This window comes from Atractosteus spatula, chromosome 14 (assembly GCF_055471065.1).
Source record: "Atractosteus spatula isolate fAtrSpa1 chromosome 14, fAtrSpa1.hap1, whole genome shotgun sequence".
Taxonomy (NCBI): domain Eukaryota; kingdom Metazoa; phylum Chordata; class Actinopteri; order Semionotiformes; family Lepisosteidae; genus Atractosteus; species Atractosteus spatula.
In genome coordinates, this window is record NC_142719.1 from 27,483,428 (window position 1) to 27,500,831 (window position 17,404).

A 17,404-nucleotide genomic window follows, 5' to 3' on the forward strand; every position below is an offset into this window, starting at 1 on the left:
TGCTCAGCTTGATTATAATATTTTCCCTTTGGAAAAATGTCCTTTTTCAAAACAAAAGGTTCCATAGGCAGTCAATCATTACTCCCTTTTTTGTAATAGCTTGTATGATTGGTTTTCTGCTAGAAAGAGCCGATACACTTCGGCGATTAAAAATATTGTTAAATATTTAATTTGATCATACTGATGAGTAAAATATTGAATATACTTAAGTTTCAAACATGCCCTGCTTCCAGATTTATAAACCTGAAAGAGTCCAGGACTTGCCTGACTGTTGTAGATCTGCTTTATGGAAATGAAAATAAAGCAGTGTAGAGTATTTGAAAATGGATATGTAACTGTATGACTGCGGTGCACTCAAAGTACTTACACTTTATATAGCTTTAATTAAACTTTGTGATTTTTGTAAACGTGTAAAAGCAGGGAAAATTTTAAATACTTAAAGTCACATTTAAGTAAACATTCAGGAAACAAATTTGTAGTGAATTCATTTTTATTCATTAAATGGCAAAGGAAAAGAGTCTTTATAAAAAATTAGACCTGAACTTCACAGTATATTATAAAACAAACTGAAGGTGCTTTTTTTATATTTTTTGGTCCCATCATAAAGGGAGGAAGTAATAAACATCTAGTTCAGTGGTACAGTTTTTATTTATATTCCTGTGTAACTTCATACTTGTTAACAGGACACGCAATCTGCAACAAAGTCTTTAGCTGCCTTTATATATATATTTCTAAACAGACAAACAAGTTGATTCATACATTTCACAATTTCCACATACGTACTTAGCTTATGAAAAGTAATATTTGGGTACATTAAGCACCACATTTTTTCAGTATAATAAACAAGCAATACTATGATTCTACACCATAATATTAAAAGGTGTAATTTAAAGGCTTTCAAAAGGAATCGCCATTTTAAAAGGAAATGGTTAACCAGATAGTTGTGGAAAAAAGAAGGTTTGCAATAAAGCAATGTTAAACCAAACAAAAAAAGATAAAACAAAACTGAAGAAATAAATCAAGAGCAGTAAAAATCTATAAAAATAATGATCTCTAGAAATACTCAAAATATTTTACATGGTAAGATATAAGACGTACTGTAGCTTTAATATCTTTAACCATTATTTTTGGCACTCTTTTGCCACTTTTAAAACAAACCTTCATCTTCAATTTGGATTTTAAACATACCTTGAGAAAGAACCTCTTAGTCCAAAATGTTTTTATCTGTAGAAATGATGTATGAAATTAGAAAACAAACAGTTCTTAAAAGTCTTAAATACTGTTATAATCAGCTTTTGGAGTGTCTTAGAAAACAGAAAAGTATTAAAGGATTTGGATTTTTTCCCCCCCAGTGAAATCTACATCCTAGATACTACAAGAGTTCTTGGGGAAAAAAATATAAAGCTACAAATCAGGATGCAATTAAAAAAATAATTCCCTACACACAAAGCATTTTCCACTGTGGTAAGCTTACTGCTCTTTGTGTTTAAGGACAAGTACTTGCTGGAGCCTCTGACCTAGAAATTGAACACGTTTTTTCGCGGCAGAAGACGCAGAATTCAAGCTGGAAAGAAACAGTATTATGGCAAATGGTTTCTGAATGTGGGGTGACTCCCTGCGTGTTCAGAGACTAGAAAGCACCAATGTCTGTGTGCAGGCTGCACACACCCTTACTTCTGCTCCCCTCAGCTCTGCCTCGTTCCCAGGAAGGCCTTAGCTGACTGGAGGCTGAAGTGGAGGGCATGGGGACCCGTTTTCCTGCAAGGCCTCGTGTGGATTCACAGTATCGTTCCCTCCAACTTCCACGGCTATGCCTTCGTTGTACAAGCACCTGAAGCCATCATAGAACTCATCTGCCTCCACCTCCCCATCGTGCTGTTGGGCCTTCCTGAATTGGCACAGTACGTGGCCTGGAAGACTGGGCTGTGTGGCCCGCTTTCTGAGGACTGCAGGGCAGAGCTCTGGGCTACTTCTTTCACAATACAGAGCGTCCCTGTTAGCTGGGTGGAAAATGTACACCGTGTTGGGTGGAAGAGAAAACTGGAGACCACTGAGGTACTGATCCACCAGTTCTTTGCAACGGATGAGCTCAGTGCTGTCGATCTGGAACAGAAAATAAAGGCACATGAGAACAAGTCTGCCAATAAGTGTAATACCAATAGGTCTGCAGAAGTTTAATTAGCTATGTCAGCATGCAAAAGCTGCAAAGGAACAAGTAAAGGTTTATTCCATGCTGAAAAGAGAAGAGAAGAAACAGTTTTGGCTGTGGAGCCTTTTTCAGGTAGTGAAGAAGGCTCCATAGCCAAAACTGTTTTTTTTCTTCTCTTTTCAGCATGGAATAAACCTTTACTTGTACCAATAGGTCTTACACTTTTGAGCTAACCTTCAGAATAGTGACACGCTCAAGCATTTGCCCTTAAACAGCCAATGTCCTAGATTAATTTGAAGCTTTTAAAGGGAAATTTCATGTATGCAGTCCACAACGTTTCTGTTTAAACTGTTACAAATGTTACATGATGTCAGTAAAATGTACATAAATGTCAGTAAAAACAGTTGACATTACGATGTACTCCTACCTGTGCTTTCTTCAGCAGATCGGTAAAAACAGAGAACCAATCAGGAGTCAGCCTCTCCAGCTCCAAAGTTATGGTTGCCAAGGCGAGCGTGGAACCTTTGAACTGCGAGAGCTGGTGGCAGGCCATACAGTGCTGCACCTGCCTGGTCCACAGCTCGGCTTGGAGGGAAGGGATCTTCTGAGCAAGCATGCCAGGAAGACGGGGGTGGCTGGACAACGCCATGGCATGGAACTGCAAATGAAATGGAGACCCATCAGCAATCTCCCACCCTCCATTGCTACAAACGTTATTCAGGCCCTTCCTTGCTTCATTTTCTCGTCTGTGTGTCTCTCACATCCAAGCTGGGGGGTGGGATGCCGTTCCCATTTTGCTACATGTTGTACTTGTCCATCGACTTGCCTGGACCGTCACTGTAAATTAACTAAGGGAAGACGACATATTTTTGGAATCCTGGTCTTGCCGACCAGCCTGTTTGTATTTGCCAAACTTGTTTCTATTGTCTTACTATTACGTTCTGTAATTTTGCAAAATGGTTTTTGGCTTTTGTAAGCTTTACATGTTTAGCGAATAAGCCATGTGTACTTCGGTTTACAGGTTGCACAGCTAAGGATCCTATCAGACTGAACAGAGGTTGAGAACTGTGGTTGTTGGCAGGATGGTTTATCATCAAGGCCAATGTTAGAAATTTGAAAGTCTTTAACTGGATTGGCCAAATCTCATAGGCGTCTACCTCTAAAAAGGAGGGAGGATCACATTCCCTAAATGATGAAAGCAACCTCTTTTGTAAGGAATGTAATTTAATAATGTCTGGAAAGTGTCTTAGCTTATTCTTATATAAAAACAGCAGTCATATCATAAGGTGGATCCTGCTGCTTATTCAGGGTGTTAGATATAGTTTATACAAGAGGAAAACCTGGCTAATGAAACACAAATGTCAATTTTTGATCACTTATTAACTCTTGCTGCCGAGCCATCTCTGCAAAATCCTCCAGAAATGTCAGACTTTCTTACAAAGTTTGAAATGCTGAAAAATGACACCCCTGTGTCTAACAGAAAGTATTTTAAACCTTTTAAAGATGAAAGTTAGCTATTTAACAGTATTCTCTTAATTAATTTCAGGTGTTTGGGAGATATGGTGTTAAGCAACCAGAGAGTGAATTCACCAATCCAATTTAGACAAATTAATATATTTCAAACTTCTGTGCCGAGCATTCCTCTATGTGGTTAAAATAGTCAGGTTTTGATATACGAAGCAATACAGACAACCCATTTTGCAATGATGGCACCAGTACCTGTTATTACATTATGTCTGAAAGACTAATGTATTATCCCCCCCAAAAAAAAAGTCAAAGAACTAAGTATTTCCAACTGCCTTATTTTCTTATATAAATGTTTGAATTTGTTCATATAAATAGATCATTTTATTTTGTAAAGCTTATCCACTGTAAAAGGCTTACAAATTAGAATAAATCTAATGTGAGAACTACTAAAGTGGCCTCCCTGTAGAGAGAGAAGCATTAAAGATGCAACAGTTGAGAATTGGAAGCTGTAGCATTTGTTGCATATTTATTGCCTCAGTATACTATGAGTGTGAAATTCCTGTTACAGAGAAGCAGATTCAATTGTTGAAATGCAGAGCTATAGCAGAGAAAAACAGCATATCCACATTAGCTACTGACCCATTTTTTTAGATTGGACATTCAATCTTACCTATGCAAATTATTAACAATCAAGATTCTCTTTGTACTCTGTCAGTATTTAAGCACCACGGTCGGAAAAAAAAAGTATTCTAATCTTTTTTTAATCTTTATTCCACAGTTTAGATTCAGAGAGAACCAGAAAGGAGCACTGTTCTTACTTACAATGTTAACAAAGTCGACTGGTGTTGCAATGTAAAGGTCCCAGTGCAGCTTGTTGAGAATGGTCCTCTCCATCCTTAGAATTTCTGCTGGTGAACATTTGCATCTGCTCTGCACTGCAAGATCCTTAACTGACACAATCACCTATTACAAGAAATATAAACAATAAGCAAAACAATAAATGCGATTCTATCGAACTATACATTTTGTATTACATCTTTTTTTAATGTAAAACAGTTTTTCGTGAATGATGAGAATTCTAGTTTTGCGCTATGATGCAGTCTTTTAAGTAATCAAAAGGGCTTATACATTTACCAAATCAATGTTTTTTTTAGATAAAAAAGTGTATGACATAGAAAAAATGAATCTTTATGAAGTAGTGCATGTAAAATAAAAGTAAAGCACTAATTGAGTTAGCATAATGAAGGCATTAATTAATCACTCAGGTGATTCATTTTGAATTTGAGTTTGGGCAGCCCTGTCCTATAACTTCATCAGAAACTTTGTGAGTTTTGTCTTCACCATAAAGGTTAGTGGAAAGGCGTCAGGTAATGATCAAGAGAGTTTCCAGAGGACCTCAGAAAAGAAATGTCAGTCTGGAAATGGAAAATGCTCAGGCCCATGATGACTCTACCCAGGACCAACCATCCTGCCAAGATCCCCCAATGGGAACCTGGAAAATCACCCAGGAGAACACAAGGAACCCTTGAGTGATACCTCTGGATCTGCAAGTCTCTCGCAGTGTGGCTGACGTCATTGATCATGTGGTCAGTGATCAACCATCGGGAAAAGATTGAATGTGTTGGATTTTCACGGGAGGATTGTCAGGAAGAAAGATTTGTTCTCTAAAAAGAGCATTGCCACTCATTTCAAGTTTGCCAAAGAACCCCTGGATGACCCACAAAACTACTGAAAGAGTGATCTCTGGACAGATGATCAAAAGTGAATCTTTTTGGCCACAGTGAAAAATTTTTTGTTTCGCAACAACCAAACACTGTCTTCTTAGAAAGATGCTGACTGACAAACATGGTCGTAGGAGGACCATAGTCATTTGCCATCATTGAAGAAACCATGTGGTTGGTGTTAGAGCAGCAAATTCTGGAGGAGAATGTCAGGCCATCTATTCATCAGCTGAGGCTGAGTTAAAAGTGAGTTATGTGGCAAAGAAATCCTAATCATACAACAGAATTGCCGAAGAAGAGACTGCATTTTTGACTGTCCAAACCTTAGCCCCATTGTTACTGCAGGACCTGAAGCAGTCTGTTCATGTAAGGAATTCTTCAGACATTCAAATTCAAGATCAAGTCTGCTCAGCCACAGTACGTAAACTTCAGAAGATGTAATGAAAATGTATTTTTAAGTAAACTTACTTCATCTTCCTCATTGGTCTTTGCAGCAAGAATCAAGGAGGTGACAGCAATGCAGCGCAGGTACTTCGGCTGTGCCTGTAAATGAAAGGAAGACAATTTTTGATAAATTGCAGCATTAACCACTATATAGTATTTTCTTAACATGCATTGAAATAAATTAATCAAAGTTCATACTAAAAATAGTGTGCAAACTGAAACTAAACAAAAGGATTAAAAGATTAAAAATCTCATCACCTTTGGCAATAATGCTCAATGTACATTAGCTCAGTGAATGTCCGTGTGTCATGAAGTACAAGGAGGAGACCAAGTACTTACCTTGACTGATGCTAGCATTCTGTTGAGAATGCAGACAGCGAGTGCAAAGGTTTCTGGGCAGAATTTAAAGAAGGTGCCCAACTCCAGTAGCCACAAAACCACCTCCTCATATTGAGATGGAGAGATATCTGTGCCCTATCATGAGAAGAGAACAAAAAATGTGTAGGATTAATTAAGGTTAAAGTCCACCACAAGGTCTATTAGCTAGAGAATACAGCCTTACTAAAAAAAATCTCTACAATCTGGAATGGTGTATGAGTGTATACTTAAAATTAATAAACATCAAACGAAGGGAAAAAAATCCATACATATTTAAAAAAAACCTGAACATCAGACTGTGGTGTTAATCATTAACATGGGTATTCCAGACTGCAGAAGAAAAACTTAAAACGGCTACACCTAAACCTATTAACAATAAATGATCCTTTCGAAAGCGATCCAGGTTGATTCCCCCACAGGCAGTGTTAAATAAATTAACACTGATACATGTGTTTATTATTTGTACAAATAACATAGGTGCTGTATGAAATAAATAACGTTCTATAGAAGAAAGATTTCTTTAATCTGCATGCACAAAAACCTTTTACTCTTTAGGTTCTCGTTTAATTTAATACAAGAACTTTTTAAAAACAAGAAACAATATTACAATGGCGATTATGATTAGAGACAGCTGTGGTCATTGAGCTCAGTTAAGATTTAGAATTGAAACTACTCTTATAACTATTAGTTTCTGAGCGTAAACGTTCACATTTCAGTAGGCAGAATATCTATACTCTGAAATAATTACTATCTCGGATTAAATCTCGACAGGATCTCTAGTTTTCAAATGCAGAGGAGACAACCCATGTTACTAGTCGTAAAATGAGGAGAAGATAGAGCTCACCTGAGATCTGCTGTGTTTGAAGACTGGCGCTTTCCAGAGCCGGGACTCTCGGGAAAGCGCGTCTTCCAGCAGGATTGCCAGTCGGCATTCGTCTGATCCTGTAGGACACTTCATCGTACCACCGCCCCCGGGACTGGCCAGGTTTCCCTTGGGGGCCAGCTACCTGTGACAGGGTATGTCATCCGCATTTAGTGCGTTAAAAAAATCTAAAATTGAACTTTACGGCTCTCATGTTTTTACAGAACATTTTCCACTCACGGGGACTTTCACTTTATGATTACAGAAGAGCAGCCAGTCTGCGTTAAAACGCGAGAATTTCAGGGTTTTCCAAAAGTGGATCACATCTTCTGCTTTGTTTCAAAGTTTAACAACTAAATACTGCTGTTTTTTTATTATTAAAAATTGTCAGTGATTTCCTGTGCATGAGAAACATTTTCCGATTGCAAACTTTGCAGAACCTACATTAGTCACAGACTTAGCTAAGGCTCAACAGTCAAATCGGCATTTTGCTCTATAGAGGAAAGAAAGCAGCTTTTCCTTTTTAAACCTTTTTTTTCCCATCAGAATTGAAACAAGTAGTTACTGTTTCATCGCTGTAGTTCCCGGACTAAACAATTACTCCACGGACAGATTCAAATTCATTTAGATCCATAAAAAATCAATACGTGTATAGACTAGGAACCCTCCAAATTCCCAAAGCAAAAACAGCGGGTAAAATTTGTCCGGTGCACTCAAACATTCACCCTATTGACTTAATCTGCTAAAGGAGGACGCAGTTTGCTAAACGAGTTTCTATGTACTGTATACTCCCTACACAATACCAAGAAAGAAGTTGAACGATGCATGCTATATTCCTCGTAATATTTGTTTATCAAATATTAGACATTTCCGTGTAATAGTAGGCTGCTGTAGTAATTTGCATGTTTGATTTCCCTTGGAGCACCCTGGTTTAATTCTGCGGATTTACTTCAACTCCTCAAGACTAGCCTTAAATCTTCAACTTGTGAAAAACATTCCGGTAAAATATTTGTAGCTGAACTTAAAAAGTGAAAGAGCTGCGAATAACAATAATTGCAACAACACTGCGACAATAATAATTGTAGTAGAGCCGCGTAGGTAACGTCACTACCCGTATTGTGAGAAGCCAGCGTAATAAATGTTAGACTAACACAGGAAGAACAAGAGTAAGAAAGAAATTTGAACTGCACTCTCTTCTTTCCTAACAGATGTCATGGTTACATAAATTACATCAATGTCCTGTTACTTGTTATTTTCATGCACCAAGAATTTACTAACATTCTAACCCTCAAATTGTCAATAAGTAGAGAATGCATGAACAGACCACCACAAAACAGGGATACGCACATACCAAAAAAGAAAATAAGTTATGATATTGCATGCAAGATTAAAAAGTTTAGTTTTATTTTTTAAATTATTTATACGAGTACGTTTATGACAAAAACGCTTCTTTAGCATTAATGTAACCACAGTACAGTACATACCTACTAATGGGCGGGACGAGATTTCTTTGGCAATGTATGTATATACACCCATAACCTATACATTGATATGAAAAAGCCACAATTCAAGAAAAAAAATCCCCCTTACCTCTCCGTATCGAATCACGAAAATATCCTCCGACCTACGGCGCATTTAAAATTTTCAAGTTAAACCTCTCTTCATTCGTCCATTTTGTCATAAACAAAGGGGTGAAAATCTACAACACAGCAGAAGGGACCTTTTGTTGATCGTAAAACAAATCTGGAATATTTCGCTGTACAGCTTCCGAACAAAAACTCTGGCACATCATAAAATGCCTCTGATTACGCAACAAAATAAAAAAAAGGATTAAAAACACAGGAATAGTGTAAAGCTAAACAATCAAAACAAAAACACCCATCTCTTAAGAGGCGTACGCCAGTTTGTGGCAATATATGTATGATATTTGAACAGGCTGGCTCCTCCTACACTGTCGTCACTGGGCTACGTGAGTTGTTTCAGGAACAAGCTCAGGGCTCGAATTGTGTTAATCGGTCAGACAAGCTGGTGAAGGCACTGACGTTTTGCAAAGTGTTATATTAAAAGAAAGGCAACTTCTGCATAAGGCATATATTTTTTAGGCATATATTGTATAGTAAGCACATACACACACAATTCAAGTTTAAAATGTCCCTGTCAAAGAATTACGAGGAATGTGAAACTGTATTTGACTACTGTATATTCTAGCTATAAGTAGCATCCATGTTACTGACACTTTGGTCCATGCAGTATAATAAATTCGTATATATTTTTGGTTTGTAATCGAATTTTCTGACAAATACTTAGCAAGAACTGCATCAAAGTGTGCCTATTGATTATAAAGTCAGTGTATGCAAGAACTGGATTGCTGGATGCATTCTTTATTTTATTTGCAACCTCCTGGTCACTTCATGTAACAACGCAACAGAACAGAACACAGATTTAATTTGCACAGTGACCTTCTGTTTGTTGGCGCTGGGGCAGATGGCCTAGAGCCTGTTCTCCTGGCTCTAAAGTAGCAGGACAGCTTCCAGACGTGCTACACTGTCAGCTGTGGCCTTTCTAAAAGTTTCAGATTTCAAGGTCTTCGTCTCAGTGATTACACATGGTATAACCTTGGATAGCATAACAGAGACAGCTTAATCTGAAAACCTAAACCATGAATTATTTTTCAGAGCAACACAACATGAATTCTTAGCCATCCACTTAGCTGGTCCCCAATGAGCAGTGAAAAATGGTTCAGTGTTCAAATCTTTTATTATACCCATTGCAAAATAATATTCTCCTCAAAACTGTAATTTATAGGAAAATAATACATAGATTTAGTAAAAGCCTACATGGAATATATATTTAGATACTATAACCTACAAGAATATGCCATGAACAGTATTTTGTTGATATCAAACTTTCAATATGCTGTTTTCTGAAAGCTCCAAAAATAGTTTTTTAAAACATTCCACAAGTGGCATTCTTTAAAATGCACAGCGAGTGTGGGATTATAGTTAATGGAAATATCAAGAGACAACTCACACACTTCCATTAGGCCTGAAAATAAGAGCTGGAGACAGATTTTGAATAATCTTTCAAGTTCAATACTTTTATTGCCATAACAACCAGTTCCATGGAATTTGGTTTGGCTAGCTCATTCAATTGAAGACACATGATACAAATATGTAACATAAAGCAGATAATTGACAGCCTCCACCCAGCACAAGAACAAACATCCTAGACACATGATAAATAACTGTGAGGCCTGATGGAGTAAAGACATGCTGTGCAAGATCTCAAAGTGCAAAGTTCCAGCACCTCACCTACTCCAGGTAGGTGCTGTAACAGAACAGAGGGGAGAGAAGTAAATGGGGGTTAGGCAGGGTGGGAAGGGTTGGAGATGATCTTGAAAGTTTTGAATTGCAGTCTAGAGAGGTAGAGCAAGTCTACAGAGAGAAGGTGGCATCCTACAATCTTTCATCGAAAGTGTGTGAAAATTGGACCATTGAACAATGAACTTAAATTGCAGAAGATTTAGGTAAAAGGAGAGGGTAAAAATATTTTTATAATATAGTTATATATAATATAGTAGTTTTTATTTTTTTATTATATTATGACTTATTTAAACAATTTTTTTACCACTAGCTGAACTGGGAAGAAACAATTTGTGGTAAATCTTTCTGGGTGCACACAGCGTTTAATTTGAATCACAGCTGTGCTGTTGGAAATGCATGCTACCTTAGCACTGACGAGTTGTACTTGTATGGCACAGACTTTTCCAGCCTGATATGATATGCCTCTGAATATGCAGTAGTAAGAGCCTGCAGATCTCAGCTCTGGCTGTCTCAGCTGTCTGGTCACATGAGCAGTACAGTTCTGATGAAGACGCAATCTTTACATTGATTGATAGTTTAGTTAGCGAATAAGTGGTGAATACAAACTCGCATTACTACGATTTTGACCAATCCCACCGCTCCCTGGGATGGTTTTGAAAGCTATGTCCCGCCCTACTACTTTATATATAGATAAGGACGGACATTTTGTTGCTTTTAGCCAAGGGTAGGGAGTGTGCAGGGGTCTGAAGTTCTGGGGGTTACACAGGCTCCTCAATAAATTCATGCTTACACATATTTATGTACTTTAGTGCAATTTTTATTTACCTTTGCGAAAAGGAATAAACCTACTTTGTATTTACCCAGCTTTTCACATCTTTTTTTTATTCCATTAAGGATAGAGGTAAGTTATGACTTAAGGTACAGTAAGAATCGGTTGACAGACCACTGCATGAACGTAATCAAAATGTCGAATAGCTTAAAAACCTTAACGCTGATTTCTAAATGTGTGTTTACTTTGAACGTTTGACAAATTTGTATATTTTTCAGTAAAAACCTTTGCCGTCATTGACTTGAGTGGAGTCGGGCATGTTCAGACATGAGTCGACAAGGCTCTCTCAGACGGGCACTGTCTGATGACGCGCAGACCTGCGCTTTCTGCCCTTCTGCTAGTCGTCGAATTAATTTTAAAATCGACGATTATTGTTGAAAGCGGGGAGATCGTTATATCAACTTATTTACTCAAGACAGTGGCGGTCTATTCTATGGTATTTATGAGTTTTGACACTTTTGGAAGTGTCCCCCTTCAATTTTTAAGTTATGTAACGAAAGCCTTTAACTTGAGCTGTTTATCCAGGCTCGATGTCTAAACGGGCACTGCTGAAGGTCGTGATGGCACGTAAAAGTCTACTTTTCTATAACTCTTAGAAATGCATTCAATACAACGTCTCTGGAATTCCGTCTTTAAGATGCCTGGCCCGTAGGAATAAGAAGTATGCCAAATGGAGTCTGTTTGAAAGTTTACGAAAGGCGTTTACTTTTCTTGCCGCATCAGATGATTGACACGGTGGCGGCTCCCGAGACGACTTTTCCAGTCCAGCTGAAGATGCTTCTAGAACAGGAGGCCAGGTACCAGCCCAAGCTCTGCGGCCTGAGGATCATCGAGTCCGCCCAGGACAACGGGCTCAGGATGACGGCGGCGCTGCGCGACTTCCAGGTGAAGGAGCTGCTGTCCCTGACTCGGTTCTTCGGCTTCAGCGCAGAGAGCTTTTCTCTGGCGGTGAACCTTCTGGATAGATTCCTGGCTCAGATGAAGGTATGTGTCCATTCATTGACCATAAAATGCTGTAGACCTGCTGTAGGCGGTGTGCCAGTGTTTTAGTGCTTGCAAACCATTTATTGATGCTTGCAGTAAAAACCTGTATCATTGTTTTTAACGTTCCGTTTTAAACCGTGTTAAAAGTATCCACCAAGCTAATATCTTGAGACTTAATGGGGCTGGTAGCTCTTGTTGGTGTTTGAAAGTTTATCACGTCCTTTCACATTCACTTTTCTTAAATTCTGCATTTAATATCTTGCACCATCTGAATAGTTTCCTGAGCATCAGACTTAAATCTTGATCCATATCTTCTACAAGCAGTAATGAAACTGAAGGGTAGTGCTGGACATCTGCTATTTTTTTATTTTATTTTAAGCTGTTAAAATGGATTTCTTCTGGCTTTGATGACTCACAATTGTACAACTCTGTTGTCCAGGTGCAGCCTAAACATCTATCCTGTGTGGGACTCTGCTGTTTCTACATTGCTGTGAAGGTGTCTGAAGATGAGAAGAATATTCCTCTGGCCAATGATTTAATACGGATAAGCCAGCACAGGTTTACCGTGTCAGACATGATGAGAATGGAGAAGATTGTTCTGGAAAAGCTGCACTGGAAGGCAAAAGCCACAACTTCTCTGCATTTCCTGAGGCTGTATTACTCGCACGTCATTGAGCAGATGCCTGCTGAGAGGTACAGAATCTGTGTAAATAGCAAGGAATGTTCTAGAGTGCCACTCTTGTAGTGTTCTGATAATAGCTTGTCGTTTAATTTTTGGAATAGGAAACCTAAAGAGCCATTGGTTCTAAAATAAATGCAAAACAAGTTCTCTTGAGGGGGGGAAAAAGGAAAAATATTACTGTATTAGTGTTGTGCATTGTTTCAAAATATTTGTCTTTTAACTAAGTGCATACATTAAGCTTCCTTTAATGAATGAATGCTTTATGTCTAAGATATACCAAGATTTATAAAGGTTTTTACTCTTCACATTTTAGAAAGAAGATGCTGAACATTGAACGATTAGAAGCTCAACTGAAAGCCTGCTACTGTTGTTTTTCCTTCTCCAAAGTAAAGGTAAGAGAACCTTTGCTAGTTATCTAAAGTATTATATTGATATTATCTACTGTTACTAACTTCCTATTAAAGGAAGTAACTTATTTTCTGAATTGAAAAGGTTTCAGCAGCTGTTAAGGTTAATGCAAACCAATATAGTACTACCATAGCATCTGTCAGCTATTTGAATATAGCAGAATGTTCAAGCATTTACCTTTTTTATCAGATTCTGCTGTGGGTACAAATGTAGCAAATGTAATGTGTAAGTCCATTTTGCTGGTAAAATGCAGTGAATCATATAAGAAACATTTTTCAGGGTTAGTCTGAGGACACCGTCAATTTCCATAGTTCAGTGTTCTCTTGCTTTTAAGTCTTAACTCTAAATTGTTCTGACCTGTTTGATGTCTATATTGTAAGGTTGTTTTTAGACCTATTGTAATTATGCCTCAGATATTGTATGCGAGTTGCAATTTAGGTATAGTTGTTTTGTTTTTTTAGTTCCAGGTACTTGATGTAATTACCTTGCAGTTAAAATCAAATGTGCTTGAGATAAGTTGAAATGCATCTGTGGACTAGTTGAGATTACACATGTCTCAAACTCTATAGATTGTGTTTTAGTTGAAGGCATTTCATCAGTTTGCTACTTATGGATTTTCTTGGCATTTCAGTATTGATAAAGGTTGAGCTGCAGTCTCGTCTTGATAAAAGCTCTAACCAGTGTAACTTTTTACAGCCCTCTCTGCTTGCACTGGCTATATTAGCTCTGGAGATCCAAGAGCAAAGCCTCCATGAACTGACAGAAGACTTCCAGAGGCTCAAGCAGTATTCCAATGTAAGTGTCAAGGAATGTTTGGACAAAGGCATTGAATAGGGGGGACAGAGCTGGATATAAACAGTAACCTAACCTTTTGCACAAACTAAATTCTAAATGTTTTTCTGAAGTGGATATGCTCGTCAATGGCATCATATTCATCCTGTGTGATAGAATGGTTGCCACCAACAATCTCCAAGATTTCCTGTGCCATGTTCAAGTCTTTTTGTTATCTGAATCATCTAGATTACTTGGTTTCTCCTTGTTTTTAGTGAGAGGCACCAGCACTTATTGAGTAATATGAATATCAGTGTTGATGGGAAATTTATGTCTTAAGTTTTGGATCCTTTGTTAAACTTGCAATCATGTTTCAAGAACATGTAGCTGAAAGGATCGTTTTAAAGCAGCTGAGTCAAATGCTGCACATTTTGCTTTTGAGATTGAATTACTGTTGGATGTGTAGATTAAATTTAGCAGTACTCTAGCACCTACATAACGAGCCTGAGTCGGTTAATTCACAAAGTTACAAGTCTGAGTGATGAAGTTTGGGGAAAATATTGAATGTACATTTCAATTTTCAATTGAAATCGCCTTTTCACAATTATTCAACATATGATTTAACTTGTAGCATATCTAGGCATGCCTTGATTGATAATGTATTAATGTATTAGATTAGCAATCTTTGGGGTTTCTAATTGTGGAGTAGTAAATGTTTTACTTTAAGCCAGTCCAGACTCTTTATTTCTTTATCTGATGAAGTTTATCAACATACATTTCTGGGATGTAAAATCCATTTTTTTTGTAGTGTTAATATTGCTCTGTATTGAAACCTTTTAAGACAATTGCTTGAATGGTCTGATCCAGTTGTGTATTTCCATAGTGCAGTGGGATTTTCCATATTGAAGTGGTAGAAAAGGTGCTGGAGTTGCTATAAAGCTTTTTCATGTAGGCTCACAGTTTTGCAAACGTACAAATTGATATTAATGAAAACATCGAATTGCCCATCACTGTTTTTCTCTAGATTAAGGAGGGGGACCTTATCTGTGTGAGAGAGATGGTGGCAAAATGCCTTGCTGAGTACTCTTCTACAAAGTGCACAAAGCCAGACAACCACAAGCTGAGGTGGATTGTATCGGGCCGGACTGCAAGACAATTGAAACACAGCTACTACAGGATTGCCCATCTGCCCACAATTCCTGAAGCAGCCTGTTAAGATGGATGAAATAAAGGTAAATTTATTTTATAACGAAGCTTTGATCCTGCAGCCTGGCCCACCCAAATAGATTTTCAGTTTCAACTTTAAGAAGTATTGAAGATCTTTATTTGCATTTAAAAGGTTAAAATGTCTGGTCCTGTCTTAAGCTTAAAGGTAGCATCTTCATAGTATGGAGCTTTTTTTAAGCTCCCTGTTCATCAAAGCCTCTTAACATATTTTGTCTATGTGGCTTTTTTAAAATACTAACTTGCTTTTTTTTTACTTTTGCAGGTACGGAAGAATGCTTTCTCTCCCAGCAGAAAAGAATAAAGATAGTTGCTAGTTGCGTTACTATGACATTACTAATTTAGTTACAGCAAAGTGAAGTTTAACTATGAAAGGGAAAATATTTCAATATGCTTTGACCATTTCTAGAATGGTCAGCTTCATTAAGACTAGAAGATTTGGTCTCTGTAGTAGTACCACATTTTATGCTTTAAAGGGATCAGTCTTAATTGGAAACACTTTAGAAGTCTCATTTAACATTTCCTAGTGGTTCTACAGACCCTGATTATCACCAGCTCTGGACTACCTAATCTTAATTTAGGTAAGGAAGTCTAGTACTACTGCTAATCAGGGTCTGTCCAGCTAACCCTTTATTTTAAAGCTGTGAATTTTTTTAACCCTGTGAGGTTAAAAAAAAAAACTGGGCATGACTTATATCATCTCAAATCATTGAATACATGTTTCAGTTTTGAGGTAGACTTTACAAAAAATGTAAGCAGGTAGTTAAAACTAAAATCTAATGTTTTGCAGTATTTGCACACAAATAGCATTTGCATTTTGTTACTTTTGATATTTTGAAATTGCTTAAACTTGTTTATACCCGAGACTTAATATGACAATACTGCTATTACACTGTGCAAACAAGCCAGGTGAATGACATTCTGTGCATCTTTTGCCAAAATGGAAAGTAGTTTTTTTTCTTTTGTCTCAATGTCAAACCTTCAGTTACAAAGCAAAGGACATCTTTTGGTAATGTCAGACAAGACCGGGGGAACCTTGTTCTATAGTGGGTGAAGGCTTGCATTATGTGTATGTATGTGCTCTGAAATCGGTGCTATGGTTGTTAAGTTAGACCTTGGCACTGGTGATTGGTCTAAAAGTATTGAACCACCTAGGTCCTCAGTCCACTATGTGGAAGAGGAGGAAGAAGGGTTTTGTGATTTAAAACATTGGAACCAAGAAACTGGGCCCAAAACCCTTAAACTTCCAGCCTAGGTAGCTGAACAAGCCTATTGCACACTCCTACCCTATGGTATATATATTTTTTTTCATTTCTCTATTACACTGCAATGTATCCCCCAGGTTAAGGAAAATGAAAATGATCCTTAATGTATATGTGGAGGATACATGTACAGCTCTAAGTCTGGGCTATTGTTATTGTTAAGTGCCTGTTTAATAGTCCTGTAATTGCTTGTCACAAGTCTGCAACATGAAAGGCGTTACACTAACAACTTTTTTTATTTTTGAAAAGTACAGGAAAAATAGCCCCTCTAAGTTTTTTGGAAACTGTTAATGAAAAGTCTTGTTGGCTACACCACTTCAAAACCTTTGTGAATACCTTATTTGAAGTACAGCAGAACACGTTTTAAATGCATCTCAAAATTGGATTTGTCTGGTTTAAACCAAATGGAGTTAGATAGATACTTTATTGATCCCGTGAGGGAAATTGCAGTAAAAAGTTCTGAGTGTTTAAAGTGAGATATTGTAAAATGCTCAGTTAACGTGTTGCCTTTGAAGTTACAATTGCCTAATGGCAAGAAAAAAGTAAACCGCTCCCCTTTTCAAATTTATTTTGAAGGACTGAAATTGGCAAAATCTCCTAAATGGAGAAAATCTCTTTTCAAACTAACGGTCCTAAACACAAAATTGTTACAACCACATTGCCATATAAAGGCAGTCTGTTCTAATGTACTCATTAAGGTATGATGGCTTTACAATGCAGTATTGTGTGAACATTTTCTTATGTAACTGCAGAATGTGATGGTGGCTTCTTTAAAGACTGATCTGATGATGACTTTTTTGAAGTGTGAACCTTTCAATAAACTCTTATTGAAATGCAGTAGATGTCTTGTAATTCAAAAATACACACAAGGCTGATTTTGCCATGTTGACTGCAGATTTC

At 37.5% G+C, this 17,404-nt stretch overlaps 3 protein-coding genes across 4 annotated transcripts in view; 2 read left to right on the plus strand and 1 right to left on the minus strand.

Moving 5' to 3' along the window:
* septin8a (septin 8a) overlaps nt 1-4,635 on the plus strand; it is a 29,897-nt gene extending 25,262 nt beyond the window's left edge. Inside the window, exon 10 of one of the 2 annotated variants that reach the window (XM_088931647.1) lies at nt 2,592-4,635. In XM_088931647.1, the coding sequence (XP_088787773.1) occupies nt 2,592-2,757 (166 nt within the window). In that variant the 3' untranslated portion in view covers nt 2,758-4,635. The remainder of the gene's footprint in view (nt 1-2,591) is intronic. The other variant, XM_088931648.1, reaches the window with a different exon arrangement.
* ccni2 (cyclin I family, member 2) lies at nt 4,328-8,932 on the minus strand. The gene is made up of 5 exons (XM_088931651.1): nt 8,612-8,932; nt 7,004-7,166; nt 6,121-6,255; nt 5,806-5,880; nt 4,328-4,579 (listed from the first exon to the last, which is right to left on the minus strand). Exons 2-5 carry the CDS (start codon nt 7,115-7,117, stop codon nt 4,328-4,330), a joined length of 576 nt encoding a protein of 191 aa, XP_088787777.1. The 5' UTR covers nt 7,118-7,166; nt 8,612-8,932.
* A 2,099-nt stretch (nt 8,933-11,031) lies between these two features.
* Nucleotides 11,032-17,341, plus strand: ccng1 (cyclin G1). The gene is made up of 7 exons (XM_088931652.1): nt 11,032-11,245; nt 11,897-12,157; nt 12,597-12,850; nt 13,153-13,231; nt 13,944-14,042; nt 15,043-15,250; nt 15,508-17,341. The coding sequence occupies exons 2-6, from the start codon at nt 11,897-11,899 to the stop codon at nt 15,232-15,234; spliced, it is 885 nt and encodes a 294-aa protein (XP_088787778.1). The 5' UTR covers nt 11,032-11,245; the 3' UTR covers nt 15,235-15,250; nt 15,508-17,341.
* The last annotated feature ends 63 nt before the right edge of the window (nt 17,342-17,404 follow it).

Bases quoted from the DNA above. Each gene is read 5' to 3' on its own strand.
- ccni2 (XM_088931651.1), bottom strand. From the start codon at position 7,117: ATGAAGTGTCCTACAGGATCAGACGAATGCCGACTGGCAATCCTGCTG. The intron at 6,256-7,003 runs GTGAGCTCTATC...TTCTCATGATAG, and splicing joins TCAAACACAGCAGATCTCAG to GGCACAGATATCTCTCCATC. The intron at 4,580-5,805 runs GTAAGTTTACTT...TTCTTGTAATAG, and splicing joins AGACCAATGAGGAAGATGAA to GTGATTGTGTCAGTTAAGGA.
- ccng1 (XM_088931652.1), top strand. From the start codon at position 11,897: ATGATTGACACGGTGGCGGCTCCCGAGACGACTTTTCCAGTCCAGCTG. The intron at 12,158-12,596 runs GTATGTGTCCAT...TCTGTTGTCCAG, and splicing joins GATTCCTGGCTCAGATGAAG to GTGCAGCCTAAACATCTATC. The intron at 14,043-15,042 runs GTAAGTGTCAAG...GTTTTTCTCTAG, and splicing joins GGCTCAAGCAGTATTCCAAT to ATTAAGGAGGGGGACCTTAT.